The following is a 22,970-nucleotide window of genomic DNA, read 5'->3' on the forward strand; positions in this document are numbered from 1 at the left end:
AGCTCTGGTAGCATAGTGCCTAAGGCACTTGACTGCTAACCAGAAGGCTGGCGGTTCAAACCCACCAGCCACTCCTCGGAAGGAAGGTTGGGCAATACTACTTCCGTAGTGATAATGCCTCGGAAACCCAAGGAGGGGTCGCTATGAGTCGGGGCCGACTCGACGGCAAATAACAAGAACAACATGTAAATGGAATCATATAGTATACGACCTTGTAAGATGGGCATTTTTCACTTGGCATAATATCCTAGAGATTCATCCAAGTTGGTTCATTAGTTTGTTGTTTGTATTGCTTTGCTGAGTAGTATTTATGGTATGGATGCACCACAGTAGAGCAATTCAGGGACATTTCAATTATTTGCAGTTTGGGGCTATTACAAATAATGCTGCTACGAACAATTAAGTACAGGTTTTAGTGCAGGTATGTTCTCATTTCTCTGAGATAAACGCCAGGAGTGCAATTCAAGGATTATCTTAAGTATGTTTTGGTTTTTTTTTTAAGAAACTGTCAAAACTATTTTCCAGAGTAGCTGTACCTTTTTACATCCCTGGCAGCAACATATGAGTGATCAGTATTTCCGTACCCTCACCAGCATTTGATCTGCGTTTTAAACTTTAGCTATTCTAATAGACGTATGGTGATTTCTTAATATACATTTCCCTAAGTCAATGATGTTAAAACACTTTTTCATGCACTTTTTTTGCCATCCTCTTTGGTGAAATGTCTATTCATGTCTTGCCCATTTTTAAAAGAGATTTTTTTAATTGCTGCTTTCATATATATTAAATATTATATTCTCCCAGTCTATAGCTTGTCTTCTTAAGTAGCTTTTTCACACAGCAAAATTTTTTAACTTTAATGAAGTCCAATTTACTTTTTGTCTTTCATGGATCATGATTTGATGTGATCTAAAGAAAGAGTTACTGTGGCACTGTGGTTAAAGCACTTAGCTGCTAACCAAAAGTTTGGCAGTGCAAACCCAACAGCCGCTCCACTTGAGAAAGATGAGGCTACTGGCTTCCAGAAAGATATATGTCTTGGAAACCCTAGGGTACAGTTCTACTCTGTCCTAAAGGGTCACTATGAGTTGGAATTGACTCAATGGTAGTGAGTTTGGTTTGGTTTTAAGGACTCTTCAAGTCAAAGATCTCAGAAATGTTCTAAGTTTTATACTTTCACATTTAAATCTATGATCCACTTTGAGTTAATTTTGTGTAAGGTGTGAGATCAAGTTTCATTTTCTTCCCTATGGATATCCTGTTGCTCCAACATCACTTTTTGAAGAGACTGTCCTTCCATCAACTTGCTCTGGCACTTTCGTCAAAAATTAACTGGCCACACTTGTGTTGGGACTATTACCAGGTTCTGTGTTCTGTCCAACTGATCCGTGTCTATCCCTCTGCCAATAGCACAGCCTTCATTACTTTAACTATGTAAGTAAGTCTTAAAATTGGAAAGAGTGATTCTTCCCACTTTAATCTTCTTTTTCAGAATTGTTTTAGGTAGTCCTTTGCTTTTCTACATAAATTTTAGAATCTTTCCCAAATCTACAAAAATTCTTGCTGGAATTTCAATAGGAATTATGTTAAACCTGTATAGCAATTTAAGGAGAAGTGACATCTTCACTATGTTGATTAAGGAGAAGTGAGATCTTCACTATGTTGAAGCTTTCCAATCCATGAACACAGAATCACTCTCCATTTATTTAAATCTTCTTTAGTTACTTTCATCAGCATTTTGTATTTCTTTAGCCTACAAGTCCCATATGTTTTGTTAAATTTATATGTAAGGATTTTTTTCCCCCAGCAATCATAAACAACATTGTATTTTTGTTATTGCCATTTTTTGTCACTTGTATCCAAAAGTTCATTAATAGTACATAAAGATACAATTGCTTTTTGCTATCTTCTATCTGGCTTTGCTGAACTCACTTATTAGTTCTAGGACTTTTTTTGTAGATTCTTGTGATTTTTTTAATATAGAAATCCCAGCTTTTAGATTTCTATAAAATACCCAAAGTTCCCTAAATCTAAATATGTATGAATATTCTTTTTTAAAGCACATTTCTTATTAAAAAAAAAAAAAGTACTCTGGCATACATTCATCTGACTAATTCACTGTCTGTCTACTCTGTCTACTACTGTTGCGGAACATGAAGATCAACTGGATCCAGCCTAGGAACTTATAATTCTGTACAGGAGGTATCAACTGATTCTGAAATTAGGTACAATAATTCAAAATACAAGTAGAAAATGGCATAGGCTATATAAGATAAATTTTAAAATCAGGGTAAAATAAATATATAAGCACAAAGAAAAAATGCAAGGATATAGAGCAAACTGTTATCAGCAGTCATCTCAGTAGTAAGCTTACTATTGCTGATTTTTCTTTTTGCTTTTCTACATTTTTATTACCTATTTTGTAAAAAATTAAAAGAAAAAAAATGCTTTAAAAAAACTTAGTAATTTTTCTGTCCAAAGGATACGGAACTACATTGCAATTAGGAATTCTGTTATTTAGAAATTCTGCAGCAACTTCAGCCTTAGGTCTTCCAACATCTTTAGGCCTACAGGAAAAATTACATTTAAATTATCATTCATATTAGAGATCAAGAAGATCTACATAATTTACTTTCAAACATAAAAATAAATCCAAGGTGAATTTATTCATAGGATGTTTCAAAAAAATATTTTTATCGAAGTATTTTTACATCAGTAAATAAATTTTGATGAATGGTTATTCCATCAACTCTGAATAGTAACCCTTACTGATGTTCTAAATGAACAGTATCAATGTGATAAAGTCTAATTAAATATTTCTTAAGTGATAATATGAACAGAGCTTTTTCTTTTTTCCCCAGGTAAAGCATGTCTCCTGGCCACTCCCACTGTGGTATTTCCCAGAGTGAAATAATACCCCAATTCATATTAAAGATCTTTTGAGCACTTTATACAGACACACCTTTCCTATGATCCTCACTGAACCTCAGCACATCAAGGTGTTACTATGTAGGTCTTGGCTGAAATATACATGAGGCGATTCTTTCTAGGGAGGCAAGAATCTTCATTTATCACCTTCTTCCAGCATGTGGTGATGAAGGAGTCAATTTTGTGTCCCTGGAAAGCCCTAACAACCATGCTTTCAAAAAAGAGTAATTCCAAAGACATCTAAAAGTGTAAATGTTACAATATTGTCAAAAAGTGAGAAATTTAAGTCCTAAAAGGTCACTCCTAGTAATAACCAAAGACAGGAAAGGACATGAATTTCTTCTCCCAATCTCTGTACAAATGGTATTTTCTTTCTTCACTGTCATCACAGAAATCAATCACTTCCTCAGGTCTCCATAGCAAGGGGTTCATTACTACTTTTCACCACATATTTTCGTTATATATATCTCACACCCACTGAAACACCTTGAAGAAAGTTACCATATACTTATTCTCTTTGTATTCATTCACATCCAGCACAAAGTAAATACTTTAAAAAATAAATGAAAAAATCAAATGTGCTTTTTAGAAATTACATTGTATTTAAAACTAGGATTTCAAAGAAAAAAACTTTAAAAGGTTAATTTTGCTTTTCTCCAGTGTTATTTGTTGATTCAAACTTTTCATATAGAGTTTTATTCTGACTTGTCTTAATTTACATTGCAGTCAAGTCAGTTCTGACTCATAGTAACCCTGTGAGACAGAGTAGAACTGCCCCGCAGGGTTTTCCAAAGCTGTAAATTTTCCCAGAGGCAGAATGCCACATCGTTCTCCCACAGAGCAGCTGGTGAATTTGAACTGCAAACCTTGGGTTACCAGCCAAGAGCTTAACCATGGTATGCCACCAAGTCTCCTTACAATAGAAAAGGTTCTGCTGTAATCAGGAGATTTGATTTCCAATATTGTATTCAACTTCTTTGGCCACAGAAAGCTCTTTAGCTCTTTAAGTATCAAAGGGGAAAGAGAAGAAAACTTCCAAGATTCTATTAAATATTAGATGTTATGTGTTTGCATAGTTTTATCCCAAACAAAAGAACTCCTGGATGTTTAGCTGATTTACCATTCCCAACAACAGGGATCAGAGACTGTTCCACCTCAAACTATAACTTGAATAAAATGGCCTTTCCTACCTATCATCCTTGTGGTATACCTTTACAAATTATTTAGTCTTGAGAACAAGAACCTACTCTTAAGATTGTTCTGGAGATTGGAGTAACACATATGAAGAACTTAAAAAGTGCCTAGTAAACCATAAGCACTTAATGTTACCTATTATTATAATCATCACTATCTTAGCTACAAACTCAGCTCAGTTAAAGGGCATGACCTATTATAAATAACCAATTAATTCAATGGTATCTTTTATAAGGTATTCATGTACTAATATTTGCCAAATTAGAAAGGTCCCATGAAATTTTCTATGCAAAAGGGAAATCGCAAGGTTTAATAAAAACAAACAAAAATAAAACTTAAACATATTGCACTTATAATTCATTAACTTGATTTAACTTGATCCATCCTTGGGTCTTTTTAAGATCTTCCACAAAGATAAAAACAGAAGTTTTGTCTCTCCCAAAATTTTATGCTATCTTTTCATCTTCTGCTAGCCAAACTTGTGTACCCAGGACAATCTGAGTACTTTGGTCAATACCCTTATCACTAGAAAGAGAAAAAAAGTCCTTGTCTCTCTCCACATTTATATTCTTTGAATGACTGAAATATACCCTTATCTAAACCCCTCAAAACCTTAAATGTTTTTAATAAAATTCTCTACTGAGTCTTTCCTCAAATCTATGTTTATGATTTACTTCCAGTTTTAAGTCATTTCTACCAAACCAGTCATAGATGCTGTCTCTATTTGATTTATTTCTAAGGTACTTATCCCTGTTTTTTCCATTTCAATTGGTCCTAGGCTTTTCTCTCCATAACTTTCCATTTTCTTTCTCCTTCTATAAAATGCCCAAACTCTTTTCATAACTACACTGTCTCACAGTAACCATTCAAATCTTGATTCAAAAGTCTCCACTAAAGTATCTTACTAGGGCCTAATATTCCAGAGCTAGTGTTCTCTTTTGAAGTCAACCAGAGAAAAAGAGCTCACTTGGTATCTTCAGACTATAATCACCTTGAGGCTATCCCAAATTTACACAAACCTTTGGAATGATTTTCTTAAAAATAAACAAACATATATTTGCTTACAAAACTACTTTCATCAGCATGCCCAAAATTTTCTTGTAAAATTTAACCTGAGGTTATTTTTGTATTTTTTTTCTTTTAATAAAATAAGTATTATCTTCTTAGTAATTTTAAAAAATTATTAAACTGAAATGTACTTCAGTTCAACTGACTGTAAGAATGAAAATAAACTAAGATTAACACTTACCTAAACAAAAACTGCCTATTTAGATTGGAAACATCTATAGTGTCCATGTCTATAACATGAATCTGTCTAAAACCAGACAATGCCTGTGGGAATAAAAACAATCTAATTAAACAGATATTTCCTTTTATTTGAATATTTAAAATTTGTTTTCAAGTAGTGCTAAAACTATAAATTTTCAGTAACTAATTCTGCATAATCTTGCAAGGTACATAAAATTCAGAGTTCCTTAAAAAATTACCAAAAAAAAAGTATAAATATTGTTTTAAATAGTCTAAAACCAAAAAGAGAACAATTCAAAATTTCTATAAAGTTGTGTTAGAATCCCATAGACACAACATTTGTAAAATTTTACTGATCTTATTAACTGTACTTGCTATTCATTTTTCAGAATATTGTTAAACAACAATTCCTACAAGCTTTACCTTAGTTTATGTAACATAAAGCATCATATCAGTTCAGAAATGGTAACAATTATGAGATAATACACCTACTCCTCACTTATCAACTATCTCGTTATCTGACATTTTGCATTTATGACAACTGTAAAAAATCTACTATCCAACTATTTTCCCCATTAACAACATATGTCTGGCAGTAAAGAACGCTGAGGTGGTAGGTAAGAGTAATGCTGGCTGTGATGGTTGAGGTTATGTATCAACTTGGCTGGGCCATGACTTTCAGTGGTTTGGCAATTAGTAATGATATAGTTATGTAATGACACAGTCATCCTCCATTTTCACATAACAACCTGGTCTATGCAGTTTAACCATGTCGATAAGTGAAGAGTGTAGTTATAAAGACAGGCACACATATGTATCCTGCACATATAAAAGGAATGTCTCAAAAGTATAGAGTCAAAAATGTTGTTGTTGTCGTTGTCGTGTGCCGTCAAGTCAGACCCGACTCACAGTGACCCCTCCTTGGGTTTCCAAGGCGGTATCACTACAGAAGTAGATTACCCAACCTTCCTTCCGAGGAGTGGCTAGAGGGTTTGAACCGCCAGCCTTCTAGTTAGCAGTCAAGTGCCTTAGGCACTACACTACCAGAGTTCCCACAGGAGTCAAGAATGAGCAATGACAAAATCTATGGAAAAGCAATAAACTGCTGGGTTTCAATGATAATGCCAAGCATTCTAACAGTATGACCACTGCTAAAATTTACCACTCAGACAGAAGCAAATGACTCAACAATCTAGACTCAAAAATAAGTCTCAATAATTAATTATGGTTTTCTGAACCAAAGATGTATGGAAACAATTAGTCCAAGAGACTAGTGGGCCATGCAAATCTCAGCCTGTATGACCATGAGACCAGAAGAACTAGAGGGTGCCCAGCTACCACTGTCAACCACTCAGGAAGGGTTCAGTAGAGGAGATCCTCGACAGAGTGGGAGAACAAATCTCAAAATCATAAAAAAACACAAGGTTTTTGGTCTAAAAGAGCCTGAAGTGACCCCTGAGACTATGGCCCCTAGCTACTCTTCAGGGCTGGAATTGAACTCACTCCCATGGCTTCCAGCTAAACAAAACACAGGCACATAAGGTGAACATTTGCATCATTAGAATGATCAATCATGGGAAAACGGAAGGGTAGTATTTGCACACGAAGACAGCTCAGGGGGCAGGAACACATAGGAAAGAAGGACACAGGGAAGAGTTAACTACAGGGAGGAAGTGGGAAGAGAGCTGTTACATTGTGGGAAATTGCAGTCAATGTCATGAAACAAAATGTGTATGAAATGCTGTATGGAAAATGAATTTGCTCTGCAAACTTTCACCTAATCACAATAAAAATTAAAAAATTAATAATAATTAAGTTTTCTGGTCTTTGGTCATCTGTTTAAGTGAGTCAACTTGTCACTAATCCCCCCCATTTTTATGCCCCTCATTACAGCAAAAGATCCTCCAAAGAGTTGTTTATACTTGCTCTCTCAAATTTCTCTCTTGAGCCTATTCCACACAAGCTTTTACCTCAACACTCCACCACAACTGCACTTAATCAAGATCACCAACGACCCAGATCTTGCTAAATCCAATGTCTAATTCTCAGTCTATCTGACTTTATCCTTCTGAGGTAGCTGACAGATTGATCACTTCTCCCTCCTTAAGATACTTTCTTCTCTCAATCATAAACATGAGATGTTAACACTTTTTCTATTGGTTTCTAATTCACCACTCTCAGGAGTTTTCTTCTTATTTTACTGGGCAAAATTTAAAGTGCCCCTTTATAACTTAAGTTCTCTATCTCTATTTTCTACTCTTAATGGCTCCAGGTGATCTCAATGTCATACCATAAAGCACCATCTAACAGACATCTAGAACTAAACAGTTTCAAAAATCAAACTCCTGACCATCTTCCCTTACTACCTCCACCACCACCAAACCTGTTCTTTTCCCAGTCTTCCTCATTTCAGTAAGTAATGTATACCCACCAATTTTTCAGGGCAAAAACCTTGCTGTATTATCCTTGATTTCTCTCCTCTGGTAGCATAGTGGCTAAAGCACTTGCCTGCTAACCAGAAGGCTGGCGGTTCAAACCCACCAGCCACTCCTCGGAAGGAAGGTTGGGCAATCCTACTTCCATAGTGCTACTGCCTCGGAAACCCAAGGAGGGGTCGCTATGAGTCGGGGCCGACTCGGTGGCACATAACAACAACAACAACAACTCATATTACACAAGTAATCCATTAGCAAATCCTGCTGACTCCGTCTTCAAAATATATCCGTAATCTGTCTGCTTCTGGAGATTTTCAATGCTACCTTCCTATTCCAAGTCCTTGTCATCATCTCTTGCCTGGATGACTGCAACAGCCTTTTAACTGGTCTCTGCTTCTTTTTCTGATCTCCCTTTAGTCCATTCTCAATACATCAGCCACAATGATCATGTCATTCATCTGCTTAAATCTTCCCAATGACTTCTTGGCTCGGAGTAAAAGCATTATTACAGTAGCCTCCAAAGTCCTTTGTAGCCCCGTCCACATAACCCACCCCAGTCTCCCCTTATTTTGATGACATCCTTGCCAAAAATGCTCCCCTCACCCACTTCTGTTTTAGCTATAGTGGCCTCTTTGCTGCCCTTGAATACATCAGGCATGCTCCTCCTTCACAGCTTTGACACCTGCTATTCCCTCTCTGGTAGCATAGTGGCTAAGACACTTGCCTGCTAACCAGACGGCTGGCGGTTCAAACCCACCAGCCGCTCCTCGGAAGGAAGGTTGGGCAATCCTACTTCCGTAGTGATACTGCCTCGGAAACCCAAGGAGGGGTCGCTATGAGTCGGGGCCGACTCCACGGCACATAACAACAACAACAACATTCCCTCTATATTTAGATTGTTCTTCCTCCAGGTATCTGTATGTCTCACTTATCTCTTTGCTCAAGTATCACCTTTTTGTAAATCCTTTCCCTTTTCACCAGACTACCTATCTTCCACCCTTCCTTTCTCCATAGCATTTATTACCATATGACATGTTATATAGGTTGTCTTTTTCCTTCTACTAAAATATAAGCTCCACAAGCACAGACGTCTGGCTATACTGTTCAATGCTGTATCTTTAGCATCTAGAATGGTGTCTGGCATATTGGAGCGGAAAGGAAGAAGCTCAACAAATATTTGTTCAATCAATATATATGTCACATTATTTTAGGATGAGTCTTTGAGACTTAAAAATAAACAAACCAACCTATATATTTCTTGTGAGCAAAGTAAAAAGTAGAAAAAATCATAAACCCTTAGTTTCCTTCTTTTGTGTAAGAGGTTATATAATGCAATAAATAAATAACAAAGTTGACTCCTAAAGTTATTTGATGACTCATCTTCAGATCTAATCATCAATAATTCTACATTTAAAATTTGAACATATCACATTTGCAAATAGTAACTTCAAAGTGGAAAAAAGTTAAACACTAGGCAATGTGTACATATATAATGCCTATCAAGAAGCACTGTCCATCCTCCATAAACTCCTCTCCTCCAGAACTCCCCAGTTTCCCATTATAAGAGTATTATGTCTGATAAGGCACTGTCACTTGGACACCCTGTCACAGAGTAAATCATACATACACTATTTGTCTCAAGTGAGACTTGTCTCCCCAGTAAAAGTTCGTATCCTTTGGGGACAGCAATTATTATGACCTACAATCTTCAAAGAATCCAGCACAGCCTTAAGCACAGTAAAGCTCACATTAAGTTTTTGCAGTTTCACTAGAAGTTATGTTCATGTTTTCTAAAAAATTTAACATGGCTTCACCTGTGCTTACACTCTAATCCCTCAGGCAGATTTTAGGTCTTTTGTCTGTTAAGAGTTAGGGGGAAGACAGGGAGAAGGAGGGAAGAAAGGAAGGAAGGAAAGAGATTAGCTTCCCCGAACCTTTGGGTCTACTACCATGTTATCAAAAATTACTGTCAGATTAAGCCAAGTATACTGGATGGTTGTGTGATATCGTGAAAATAAACACTTGATTAAGAACTGATGACTTGGATTAGATTCCAGGGACATCAAGATAATACAGAAAACCTTGGACAAGTCATTTAATACCTCTGCAGTGTCTCCCTCTATATAAAATGGGACAATGCCCTACCTACATAACTGGATTAGTGTGAGAAGCAAAGGAAATAATAAATTTTCTAAAACTGTAAGCTAAAATATGACCAGTTTTCTTATTTACTTTGCTAAAATCAAAGAGCACTTTTCAAGAAGCACAAAATTTGGTGAAAAGCAGAGAAGAAAATGGAAGTAAGAAATTCTATCAATGACATTTATAGCTGATAAGATGACAGTTTAAAAAGTTCCTAAGTTACATCACTTAATTACCTTCTGGAATATGACCAGCTAAACTTTATTACCAAAGGCTCAAGAGAAAAGATCAACAACACAAGAAATTTTCTAGTATCACAGAAAAAAAAAAAAGTTTCATTATCAGAAAGAAGAAAATATACATGTTTTGTATATATAGATATATGTATTACCAGATTTTTCAGCAGCTCACATCCTAAGCCGCCAGCTCCAATGACTAGAACTTTACATGTATCTAACAAAAACTGGAGAGACTGTAAAGAATAGAAAGTCATATTAAAATCTAGGTAATAAAAACCATTAATACCATCAATAAAGCAATGGCCATAAAATAGCTTCCAGTGTTTCCATGAGAAATGTAACTGAGGGTTAAAAGAGGATTGTATATTTAATAAACTGTTGCAATTTACAACAAGAAATTCTAAAATCCTAATAATCCCAGAGTTTTAATTTTAATGTATTTAATTTACTTTTATTTTACAAAATTAAAAGGATATTTCTATATTCTCTTACAAGAAAAACCATCCCTAACTTAAGAGTTGTCTTCCTTTTTAAATTTTTGAAAAAGGGTGAAATTCAAATTCAGTTATTTAACTTTCTAAAAATGGAAAAGTTCAAAAATCTTAGAACGTGAGATCAAGCACTCCACAAGGTGTTCAAAAGTTAAAAAAAGAAAAAGAAAAGTAAAAACAATAAAAGCTGCCTTTGAACTTATAAAACATAAGATGTCAGGAGGAAAAAAAAATAGATAAAACTCTTAGGAAAACTGTATACCAGCTGAAATACAACCTGAAACATTTAACAGAAGTTACTATAGTAAATTATCAGGCAAAAATATTTTCACAGGCACAAGAAAATATGATGGATTATTCGAAGAATGGCAAGATCAATACTGAATTAATACAGAGTTAACTACAGGATTAAAGGAGAGAAAAATTACTCAGATCAAATACTGGGCCAAACCTAAAAGCCTGCACTTTAACTTTTAAAAATACCATGATATTTATATTTTAAATATATGTCTCTTCGTAAACACAAAAGAATATCAAGATTTACTCTAAAGAATACTTTTATAAGAAAAAAAAAAGATGTATTTAACTGAGCATTTGTTTTGTCGTATATTATCAGCCCATAACTCTATGCCTCTATTATACAGCATTCACATAATTTTTAACATGCAATTAATTAGATTCACTGTTAAGTAAAGATGCTCATTCCAACTAAATTTCAAAATTTAAACAAGCACATCTATATTCCTGTCAAAATTATTCTCTCACAGCAGGGTTACAAAAGGGGAATATCTCAGCAGTTATCTAAACTGCAAGTTTAAATGAAGTATAACTTAAATTTTAAATTCAAACTTTCTATTTACATGAAATATGTGAGAATAATGAGTCAAACATTAGCCATTCAAACAAAATTAGTAGCAAATATTCAATTTGGTATTTCAAGATAACTTAATTTCTCACTATAATTTTATTAGTATTTTTATAAAAAGAGCAAATTAAGAAGGAAGCATTTTATTATTTTTGAAACACAGAACTATTAGAGGAGTTATTTAAAATAAACGTTTCTCACTTCAGTGCTTGGTTCGAAATCGGGGTGTGTGAAGGGTCCAGATCGCTCGAGGAACTTCTTTACATGGTTCCAGCGACCTTCCCAGTCTCCAGTGTCCCCACACCCACCATCAACAGCCATTCTGCACAGAACACAGTAAATTCAGCTGCAAAGATCAGTATGAAAAAGCCACATCTACAGCTATTATGGCTTCCCCAAATGAAAAGGTAACCACACCAGACCTGCTCAAATAAAAAGGAAATATTCAATGTGGTTATTTTATGCTTTCATTTAAAGTTAAGAACTACACATTTGTTTCTATTTTATTTCATGTTTGGTATACTCAGGCTATGTGTTTCTGGGTTCTTAAAGCAACCCAAAATTAAACTTGGAATACTGTTTCATCTGTGACAGAAGGACTTCTCCCCATTTGGTAAAAGTTCACTGCTAACTTCCCCAACCTGGTCCTTCCATAGGTTTGAATCACAACACAGCAATTATAAGGTAAAAGAACTTGCTCCACTTTCAAAACTGCAATGCTTCAAATCTAATATAACTCATGTGCCCTTTCCAAGTTTGAAAGGTATGATTTACACATCATTTTGATGAGAGGAATTTTCATACATTTTCCTCAAAAAGAAAGAAAGGTCTTGATTTTTAAAAAGGCTATCTCTTAAAACTGTGAGGCCATTTTATTCTCAGTAAACACCACACTTTAAGTTACAATCCTACACTTCATTATATAGAAACCTTTGAAAACATACAACTAAGATGGAACTCCTCTAACAAAATACACTTGCTTTCTACTCAGTGCAAGATTCACGTTTGGATTAGATTATTTTTAATTTTCAAATTTCCTGTAGCCTTACAATTTCTACCTTCAAGTATGTTAGTAATACTTTTGCATGTTCCATTAAAAAAAAAAAAAAAAGGACCAAGTAGGATTGCCTAGCTATAAAATTCATGGTTTATGATGTCAGAGTTGGGACTGGTTCCAAAACTAATAGTACTGTGACCTTGAGCAGATTCTTGAACATCCATAAAATCTCATAGGTAGAATGTAGCTACTGCTTAAGGTCATTATGAAGATAGAGATAATCCACAAAACAGACTTAGTACATACTACTTGGCATACAGTAAGCAGTCAAACTTTAACTGTCATTTAAGCAAACATGGAAGGTAAATGAAAAAGGCGGAAAGAGATGTGACATTTAAGCCTGTCATTTTATCACTTTTACAAATGAATTTCAACATTCTGAGGGAGATAGCCAAAGACTCTAAAGCACTGCTACTGGGAACTGGCACAGAGATTACTAACTCACCACACCTACTACAAGAGTCTTCTTTCTTTCTCAGGTAGGGAGGGAAAATTACATAGCTCTGGCTAGGTTGGAAAACCCTTTATTTCAATCTGTTGCATCTGCACAAAACTCAGAATCAGATAAGAAACAGGGTGTGTGATAAATGGGAAAAATAAGCTGCTTGGAGTTAACACCCTCCTTTAAGAGCCAACTGTTTTGCAAAAATAATTGAAGTGTTTGTTGCAATATCTGATATATAAAGTTCTCACAGAAAGTTTGCGATTATTAAACAACGTTTACCAATGGCCCAAAACAGCTTTGTGTCTTTATTTGGTGTGCGTTTAAATCAGATTCCCTGTTCAGAGAGACACAGCGCTAACAATTTAGGATGGAAGAAAAGTGGGGGCACAAGGGTGCTTCCACAAGACCTTTAGGTCAGGCACCCCGCGGCCTTTGCAGGACCTGCTGCAGTGACCAGGAGCGGCCCGCCGGGCCCCCGGGGCTGCGGGACGGGGGTCGGGGGATGAGGCCGCGCAGCCTGCGCTCCAGGTACCCCCCTCCCAGCCCCCCGGGCCCGCTGCGGCTGGTCCCCTAGGCCTGGGGTGAGGGGGAGGCCGGGGCCCCCGAAGAGGGCCCCGGCCTCCCAGCAGCACTAACTTCTCAGCCAGCAGCTCCTCTATTCTCCTTCTTTTCTTCTCCCTAAAAGAAAGAGAGAATAAAAGAAGGGTCAGCATCACGCTATACACTGGGCGCCGCGAGGGGGTGGGGGGGATGAGGGAACGGGGCAGGCGGAGGGGAGGGGACCCCAGCGGGCAGCAGCGGCCGCCCACCGCCGAGCTCTCTCACAATCCTGCCCGGCCCGGCACGTCTGCAGAACCCCACTACTTACGGTTCCTCGCCATCCGCCATATTGTTCTCCGCCTCTTCCCATGAGCCCTCACGGCGGGAGGGGCTGCCAGTGGAGAGGGCGTAGCAGACGGCAAAGGGCGGGGCTGGTGGGGTTGAAGGCGATGAGGCCTCCGGAGGCCTTTAAAATGTTTTCTGAAATTATAATCTTGATTAACTACACACAATTAGATGAATCTTACACAGTATATAATGTGGCCATGCTGTGTGTAAATATAGACACAATACATTTTATGTTTACACAACTTATATAAATTGTGTGTTGATTCTGACTCGAGGCATCCCCAAGTTTGTCAGAGTAGAACTGCTCCCATAAGATTTTCAAGGTTGTGAAATTTAGGAAGCAGTTGGCCAGGCCTGTCTTCAGAGGGGCCTCTGAATGGTTCAAACCCCAACCTTTCGACTGGCGGTCTACCGCTAAACTTTTGGGCCACCCAGGGACTCTCAAATGTTTGTATATTCTATAAAATAATTCTGGAAGAACCACCTCAACACACTAAAGTAACCTCTGAGGCATAGCCTCAGGAGAATATTGGGATTATTTTCAGGATGGTTTCAACATCTTTGCATAAATGTATCTAGATCTGTTTTTAGGGGTGAAGTGGAGAGAATATTTTCTTTGTGAAAATTGGTATTACTTCAGTGTCATAGCATTCCGTCAGATAAGCAATTCAGCAGAAATGGAAATAACTTGAAAAAAACATTTCTTCTGGCGATAAAAATATATACTTCCTACAGAAAAATATAAAGAAAAAAGCATAAATATTAAAGAATAATTTAGAGCAATCATACTTGCATCCGTCCTATACCAGACCATACAGAATCCTTCATAATATTTGTTATCAATTTTAATCACAGAATGGGTGACAGATATAGTTGTAAATTTCTTAAATATAATATTTCTTTGATTATATGAATACAACAATATAGTTGATAAAAATCTTTATTCATGGAATCGCAACATTGTTACAGCATTTTTAGTAACTGAGTAGAAGCCTCTGATTTTTCTTCTTTTCCTTTAATTACTGCTTCTTTCTCATACAAGTTATTGCTACAGGTTCACAAACAATTATTATCACAGTATTGTAGCTAAAACACCAGAAAATTTGACAAAATCAGCTACTATAGAAGCACCAGCCGCAACAGCAGGAGCTTGTAGTGTATGCAGATGAAACCACATGATTTGAGGCATCATTGAAGTTGGATAATAATGAGTGCATTCAAAAGTATTACCATAGAGTGTAAACTTGTAGGTATACTGATACATATAAACTATGCTTATGATACATGTAAGCTGGGTATACAAAAAAAAAAGTTAAGTTGTTATAACTAACTACAGAAGTAATGTTATAAAAAACACTAAATTTCTGCAGAAACACTGCAAAAAATTTTAGTTATTTTAGTGTTGTGTCCTCTGAGTGTTACCCAGTCCAGTCCATACTTCCAAGCCCCACTAGTGATGCCACTGAAATCCTACTCCCCATTTATTAACTATGAGACCTTGAGCGTTTCTGTTTCTTCATCTATAAATTAGAGATAACAATATTGATCCAGTAAGACTGTTTAAGCATTAAATGAAATGCACAGATCAAGATACAGTCCTAATCAGACACATCAGCCAGAGCCCTGATGTCAGCAGTTTTAACCTAACCAGTTGCTTAGTGGGAGAAAGATCTGGCAATCTTCTTCAATAAAGATTATAAACAAGCCCTACAGAGCAATTCTGTCTTTCACGTGGGGTTACTTCAGGCAGGATTGACCCTATAGCACCCAAAAACAACATCCCACATCAGCATCACTTGGAAACTGGTTACAAAAGCAAACTTTCAAGCTCCACCCCCAACCAAGGAAACACTTGAGCAAAAAGACAGAGTTTGAGAACCACTGAAATAGGGTATGTAAAGCTTGGTGGGTATTCAGTAAATATAACTGCTGCTGCTAAATTTTTATATTTAATTTCCTTTTTGTCCTATTCTCCACTGAACCTTCAGGAAGCCTTTTCCTACATTATTTCTAATCAAGTTCCACACAATAGCATTCATTGAGGTGAAAAGTCAGTGCCAGGCAATAGATGCTGGGGTAGTGTTCACAGTCAGCAAGTCCATAGCAAGAGATGTCAGCCTCCTTCCAGGTCATACGTCTCAATAACAACCCAGAATCCATTTTCTTGCCCAGAAGACTCAGATGGAAACCACAGAGATTAAACCCTAGCTTCTCAAAAAAGGCTCTTATTGGCTGAGCCCCCAACCATGCTGCTTCCAAATAACCCTTCAATAACTGGCCGCAAGCATCACAGCTCCCTCAGATGGTAAACACCAGCAGGCAGTTTACAGATCACCTAGCCTAATCCCACTCTTTTCACAGAAGTTAGAGTCGAGGCCCAGGAATAGGACACAGCTGGCCCAAAAAGAGGTCTGGAAAGGCACCTGATCCTGCATCTGTGTGCCTTGGGACTGCAACCCTGACTCACAGTGATGGTATTTTGCTAGATGACATCAGGCAGTCCCATAGACTCTGATTATTTAGAAATAACTGCCCTTGCCAGTAACAAAAGTGACAGAGACAGGCAAGTGAAACCAACAGATTTACTTCATTTCAAATACAAAAAAAAAAAAAAACCCTCCAAACTCACTGCCATCAAGTTGATTCCAATTCATAGCGACCCTCTTTGGGTTTCTGAGGCGGTAAATCTTTATGGAAGCAGATTACCCAGTCTTCCTTCTGTGGAGTGGCTGGTGGGCTTGAACCACCAACCTTCAGGTTAGCAGTCAAATGCCTTAGGCATAACACCACCAGAGCTCCTTTTTCAATTGCAACATACCACAAAATACTAGACTTTCTCCTATTGTTGATATATAAGCATATTCAGGTTCAGGTACAAACCTGGGTACAAAAGCCCCAGGAAAGCTTCTACAGTGAATCTGATAGGACTGATTGAATAGTAACAAAGATCTGCTTCAAATGGTATTTCAAACAGTGACTGGAATTACATCAGGGCTCAATATATGTTCATTTTTATTTAAAACAGTATTATGACAAAGGCAGAAGCTCTGGTGGCACAGTGCCTAAGGCACTTGACTGCTAACTAGAAGGCTGGCAGTTTAAACCTACCAGCCACTCCTTGGAAGGAAGGTTGGGCAATCCACTTCTGTAGTGATACCACCTGGGAAACCCAAGGAGGGGTCGCTATGAGTTGGATTCTACTCATTGGCAGTGGGTTTGGTTTGGTTTTTTAAATCTATATGGAAGTAGATTGCCTCATCTTCCTTCTGTAGAGCAGTTGGTGGGTTTGAACCACTGACTTGCTGGTTAGCAGCCAAATGCCTTATTCACTATGCCAGCAGAGCTCCTTGAAGAGATGTTTACAGGGTATCAATTATCTGGGATCAATGAGTAATCATATTGACACAAATACACACTTGACAGCTTTTGGTCATGCAGTGCTTAGTCATTAGAAGGTAAATGTTTTTGATCACAGCTCCTCATGCTCACTGATCTAACAGGTGTGGGACCCTACTGGGATTTGTCCACCCTGGTGTTGACTATGATCAGTTACTCAGCTAGCTCACAATGCTGTTTTTGGAAATTATCAATCCCAGGGGATTTCCTCCATATCCTACTTCCTATAACTGACCACCGAGGCCTGGTGCATCCCTATTTAGTATTCCCCTCACTCTGTCTCATGTTTAAACTAGTTGTCTCCACTGTATTGCAAAATCCTTGAACACTGGGCAGGGCTGCCTTCTTCTTACTGTGTAACCCTGACAGAGCTTTCACAGAGCTTTTCAACTCTTCAAAATACCTTTTGGCCTTGTATCGAGTTTTTTGGTTGTTGTTCTTGTTTAACAGTTGAAAGGCTATCATGTGTAACCAGATATCATGGCAACAATAAAATTGCAACAAGTTAGAGAAAAGGCAATGGATGATTTTTATAAGAGCACAGAAAACATATCAGGTTAAAGCACTACTGACACCTTATAGATGAATCACGGCTGGACTATAATTAATAATGATAATAACAGTAATGTCCTAACTGTGAGCACTTACTATTCACTAAGCACTTCATATACATAGTTTCACTTAACACTTATACTTGACAGATGTTCTTATTATTATCTCCACTACATATGACAAAATCGAGGCTGGGTGAGATGAAGTAACTTCCTCAAAGCCACCCCACCAGAATTCGAAAGGAGCTAGGACTCTAATTTTGCTCTCTCTGAATTTAAACTATCCCATTTTTCCAGAATCAGGAAAATCTAAGAGCTGAAGAACACTTTCACATTTTAAACTCTATTCCAAAGGCAGCACCTAGGATATATCTTGTCAGCACTGATTCATCGATAATCACACCTTACTAACCACCAGTGCCAGTAGTGATTTCTTAGAGGCATTGTAAGTTCTTAATTGCTTTCTGAATCCTCAAGGAAAAATTAAATTGTATCTTCTAGACTTTGCATTAGGCATACTTTCTAATTCCCAAGTTTTTTTTTAAATTGATGTGAGCAGAATGAATTCAGTTTTGTTTTGTTTTTTAAAGTACCACTTGCAAGTTCAGAGATACTGTCATCTTAGAATTCTGCCTACTACACCAGGCAATTAACCAAAATACTTTTTTTCTTAGACATTTGAAAGTAACTCCTCAACTGGGTGGGGGTGGGGTAAGACCCTTTGGGATCCTTAGAAGAAAATGTGCCTGTAATGCAACCCTTACCAGTTCTTCTTTGGGCTGGGATACAAAGCTATCAATTTATTAAAATACTGCACTATTTTAGTGAAAGTTGTTGCCAAATATGGAAATAAAACTTTCTTATTCTTGTGAAACGGAGTCCATGTTTCTGTCCAAAAAACACTGGGTGCAAAACAATTAGCTAATTGCAGACAATTACTATCTTTAAAATGCAAACAACATGACCAGCTTAGGGCTTAAGTGACCACCCTGCCCACTTTATCAGCATGGCACAGTAGTTCCCTAGAGAACAGAGATGGAGAACAAAGAGAAGCAAAGAACAAACCAACCCTTCCTTTCTGCACCTCCCTCTTCCCCATTCTGCCAATCTGATTTCACTCATAACGTGACTCATGGTGAAATAGAGGAAACATGAGAATTCCATTCAGATGTGCAAAGGTTAGTAACAAGTTAGTTTTCAAAACCAGCTCATCCTCCAGTCACACTATAATCTCCTTCCGTACCGTTTCACTTAGATTGGTATTTGAACAGCTGCCAACATTTTTTCCTATGTCAGAGAACACACCCCTAGGCTAATACTCAAAAGAGTATTTTAAAGGGGGCAGATTTTATTCGGACTGCTAGAGAAGGCATTGCCACTTCGCTTCAGATAGAGGATTTCCGCCGGTTGCTTTCTGTTATTTCTATTCTTCAGTTCGTTCTTTGCTCTTCTCGCTGCCCCTGTTTCTCCTCAACCAATCACTTCGAGCCAATTAAGAAGTAAAGAAGAGCAAAACCAACCGCCCGCTTCCAGTTTCTATTGCTCGGCTGCCCGCCAACCGCAAAGCCGACCGGGCCAGAGCCTCTGTCATTTCTTTAACTCAGCGTCCCTGCTCGGTTGCCGCCGTCGCCGCCACCAGATTCCGAAGGCGAACAAGGCGAAGCGGAGAGACATGGATGTGCAGATCGCCCCGCTCCGCAGCTGGGACGACTTCTTCCCGGGCTCCGACCGCTTCTCTCGGCCGGATTTCAAGGACATTTCCAAATGGAACAATCGCGTGGTGAGCAACCTGCTCTATTACCAGACCAACTATCTGGTGGTGGCTGCCATGATGATTTCCGTCGTGGGGTAAGTGGCGTTTCCCCACCGGGGGCACCGAACCCCGGGCAGCACATAGGGAGCCGCAGGGTGCAAGTTCCCAGGATGCAAAGTCTCCCTCCACGCCCAGCACCTATCCTGGCAATTCAGTCAGGGTCCATACCAGTACAAACTTGATCGCTGGGGAAGGCCGCAGGAATCTGAGAATCCTCTTTGGCTTTCTACACCTCCAACTGAGACCTGAAGGGATTTAGGGATCAGGAGATGTGGGTGGGATGAGTAGGGGGGTGGGATTTGTCAACCTCCTGCAAGGAATTTATTTATTTATTTATGTATTTATTTAATTTCTGTGCCCCAATCAGGCTCTTGTTGGGGAGGTATGTTGCAGCGCCCTCGTCTTTTAAAAATAAGAACTGGAAAGTGGTGTAACACTATCCTGAGGCTGGATGGGGCGGGCCTCGCCCTTGAGGCCTGGGTTGACTGGGTGTGGACGTGGACTCTGCCTTCTGAGGGTGATGTTGTCAAAGGGCATCCAAATGGTGTTCGCTTTGTTGATTTTTCTGCCTAGTATCTGCCACACTATACAGGAAAGCTGGGCTTGGGTGCTTGAGTATGGGTGTTCCCTGGTGGCATCCCCCAGTATGGGGTGATGGCTGGCGCGACTCTACGATCGAGGTCCTCTTACTTTTTCTTCTGGGAGAGGCCAGACGTGGCTGCATTATTTTCACTGCCCTGCCTGAATTCTCAATGTATTTGAAGAAGGCCTTTTGCATACCTGATATTAGAAAGAAAAGTGCCTTGTGCTATATATATAAAGGAGCTGTGGTAGTGTAATGATTAAGGCATTTGGCTGTTAACCAAAAGGTCAGTGGTTCAAACCCACCAGCCTCTCTGAGGAAAAAAGATGAGGCAATCTACCTTGGTAAAAATTTACAGCCTGGAAACCCTATGGGGGTCACTATAAGTCAGAATCTACTCTATGGCAATGAGTTTGGTTTTGTGTTATATAAGGTTTTCCATGCGTGCTCGCATGCGCTTACACACACACACACACACACACACACACACACACACTGCTCCCCTAGAAACCTTTCTTTGTTGTTCACCCTTCAAGAAATGCATTTCTTACTTTTGCAGGGTGGGGTGGTTATGTCCTCAATCTTGTTGATTATCTTCTACACATCTTTAAGGAGAAAAAAGAAAAGAAAAGAACACCCTCAGACTTTTTTTAAAAAAGACTCACCGGCCATTAACGAAGTGTCTGTCTGACATTTCTATTCCAAGAGGACAAGAAGGCAAGAGGCTGGGAGAAAGAGGAGAAATCCAAACATGGTTGAGGGAGAAGGAAAGGGTGAATATGGTAGTTCTTTCAGCTGGCTTGCTATTAGTTTATTTTTTTGAGCCACCTCTCTGTCAGGCCCTGTGTCAAGCTGTGAACACACCAAGATGAATTAAATGTGAATGCTGCCTCTGAGGCATGTGACAGTTGGTAAGAAGCTAAAGGAACAAATACACAGCACAGAGGAAATAGAGTTTATAATTTCTGGGTGTGGCTCAGAGTAGTCCCTAACAGGCAGAAGTGGAAGGCCACTTGTAGAATCCTCATTCTGTGTTACTTATACAATTGTACGTTCTGGGAATGGTTTGGTATGTTCAAGCCTCTGAGCAGACGCTGAACTAGAGTGGCAAAGTAAAATTAGGCTAGAGCAAGCCCCATACTGAGGCAACAGCCTTCATAACCTTCCTCCAGCGCTATACGTGAGGCATACCAAACCAAATCCACTGCCATCTAGTTGATTCTGTCTCATAGGGGCCCCCGTTGGGTTTCTGAGGCAGAAAGTCATTACGGAAGTAGATTGCCCCATCTTTCTTCTGTGAGTGGCTGGTGGATTTGAAACGCCAGCCTTCTGGTTAGCAGTCAAATGCATTAGGCCACCAGGGCTCCTTATGCTTGAGGCATAGACATTAACAAATTTCTTTAAAACAAAATAATAGACTAATTCTATAATTCTTTAAATAGATTTGCATTGTTGTTTTGCTTTCTTTTTCTTTTCACTCTGTTCATAAAGAAGTGGGCCTCTTTAACTGGTGATCCAGTTAAAAGGGTATTTTCTTGAGGTAACCTCAAAAATTTAGATATGGGGCAAGATCTGACAGCAGGCCAGTCAAATGTACAGGAAAAAAAAAACCCTGCTTTTTAAAGAGGTGTGATGCCCGGACCAGAAACAAGCTTGGGCAGTCTTGCTGCCTCTATGAAATCCCTTTTTATTGTGAAGGCCAAGGGCTAACCTCTTAACTAAATATAGCTCCCTTGTTATGGCATGGCAGTACACTGAATGAGGTAGTTTGAGGGCGTTGGCCATCTCCGTTCCCCTTTTAAATAGGAGATATAGATTGACCGTGACATTTTGGAAAGAAAAAGAGAAAATTAGCCGGGAAGTTTATTATTATTTATTATTCTTATCTTTTAAGACCATACAAAAGATAAAGGCCAGCCGTAAAATTTTTTTGAAAGTTTCAGGTATATAAAATATTGATTTTTCTTTGTACCCCAGTAAATAATTTGGTGTATAATCGTCAGTTGTTTGCTGTGCATCTATAAACACACAGTCTCGTTTTTTCTGCAAATTGCTCTTTTCTTGCTTTGTAATATAGTAATAATAATAACAAAAGAAAACATTTATTGAATGCTCTGTGTGCCAGATACTTTGCTAAATATTTTACCTGTATTACCTCAAACAACCCAATGAACAAACTATTATTATTATTATTAAATATGAAGGCCCAGAGAAGGCTCAAAGACACAGACCCAGGATCCTGCTCTTAACTATTACGCCATCTTCCTATGAGTCATAACATTTAGAGGTTTAGGTTAAAACTGGAAGAAACCAAATACCCCCAGGGTCAGAGACCTCAGTTGATGCTTGAGCATTTCTCATTCTAAAACTAAAAACCAACCCCACTGCCATTGAGTGGATTCTGACTCATAGTGACCCGCTTTGGGTTTCTGAGGTGGTAAATGTTTACGGAACTAGATTGCCTAGTCTTCTTCCCACGGATTCACTGGTGGGTTTGAACCTCACTGATGGGTTTGAACCGCCAGCCTTCTGGTTAGCAGTCAAATAACTGCCTTAGGCACTATGCCACCAGAGCTCCTTTCGGTTAGTTGATGGGTGGGTCATGCAGTGCTGGAGGCTAATTATCTGGATCCTGTATAGGCATTAGCATAGTGCCTAAGGCATTTGACTGCTACCCAGAAGGCTGGTGATTCAA

At 38.4% G+C, this 22,970-nt stretch overlaps 2 protein-coding genes across 2 annotated transcripts in view; one reads left to right on the forward strand and one right to left on the reverse strand.

The window, feature by feature from the left end:
* Positions 1-13,932, reverse strand: part of UBA3 (ubiquitin like modifier activating enzyme 3) — a 27,083-nt gene extending 13,151 nt beyond the window's left edge. Inside the window, exons 1-6 of the mRNA XM_007946060.2 lie at positions 13,913-13,932; positions 13,681-13,722; positions 11,744-11,864; positions 10,339-10,419; positions 5,372-5,454; positions 2,487-2,567 (exon numbers count right to left, since the gene is read on the reverse strand). Coding sequence (XP_007944251.1) covers positions 2,487-2,567; positions 5,372-5,454; positions 10,339-10,419; positions 11,744-11,864; positions 13,681-13,722; positions 13,913-13,932 — 428 coding nt within the window. The remainder of the gene's footprint in view (positions 1-2,486; positions 2,568-5,371; positions 5,455-10,338; positions 10,420-11,743; positions 11,865-13,680; positions 13,723-13,912) is intronic.
* Positions 13,933-19,551: 5,619 nt separating this feature from the next.
* The window catches only part of ARL6IP5 (ADP ribosylation factor like GTPase 6 interacting protein 5), a 35,636-nt gene continuing 32,217 nt past the window's right edge, over positions 19,552-22,970 (forward strand). Inside the window, exon 1 of the mRNA XM_007946062.2 lies at positions 19,552-19,727. Within this exon, the coding sequence (XP_007944253.1) occupies positions 19,552-19,727 (176 nt within the window). The remainder of the gene's footprint in view (positions 19,728-22,970) is intronic.

This window comes from Orycteropus afer, unplaced genomic scaffold (genome assembly GCF_000298275.1).
Source record: "Orycteropus afer afer isolate SDZICR_OR568_19922 unplaced genomic scaffold, OryAfe1.0 scaffold00149, whole genome shotgun sequence".
Classification (NCBI taxonomy): domain Eukaryota; kingdom Metazoa; phylum Chordata; class Mammalia; order Tubulidentata; family Orycteropodidae; genus Orycteropus; species Orycteropus afer.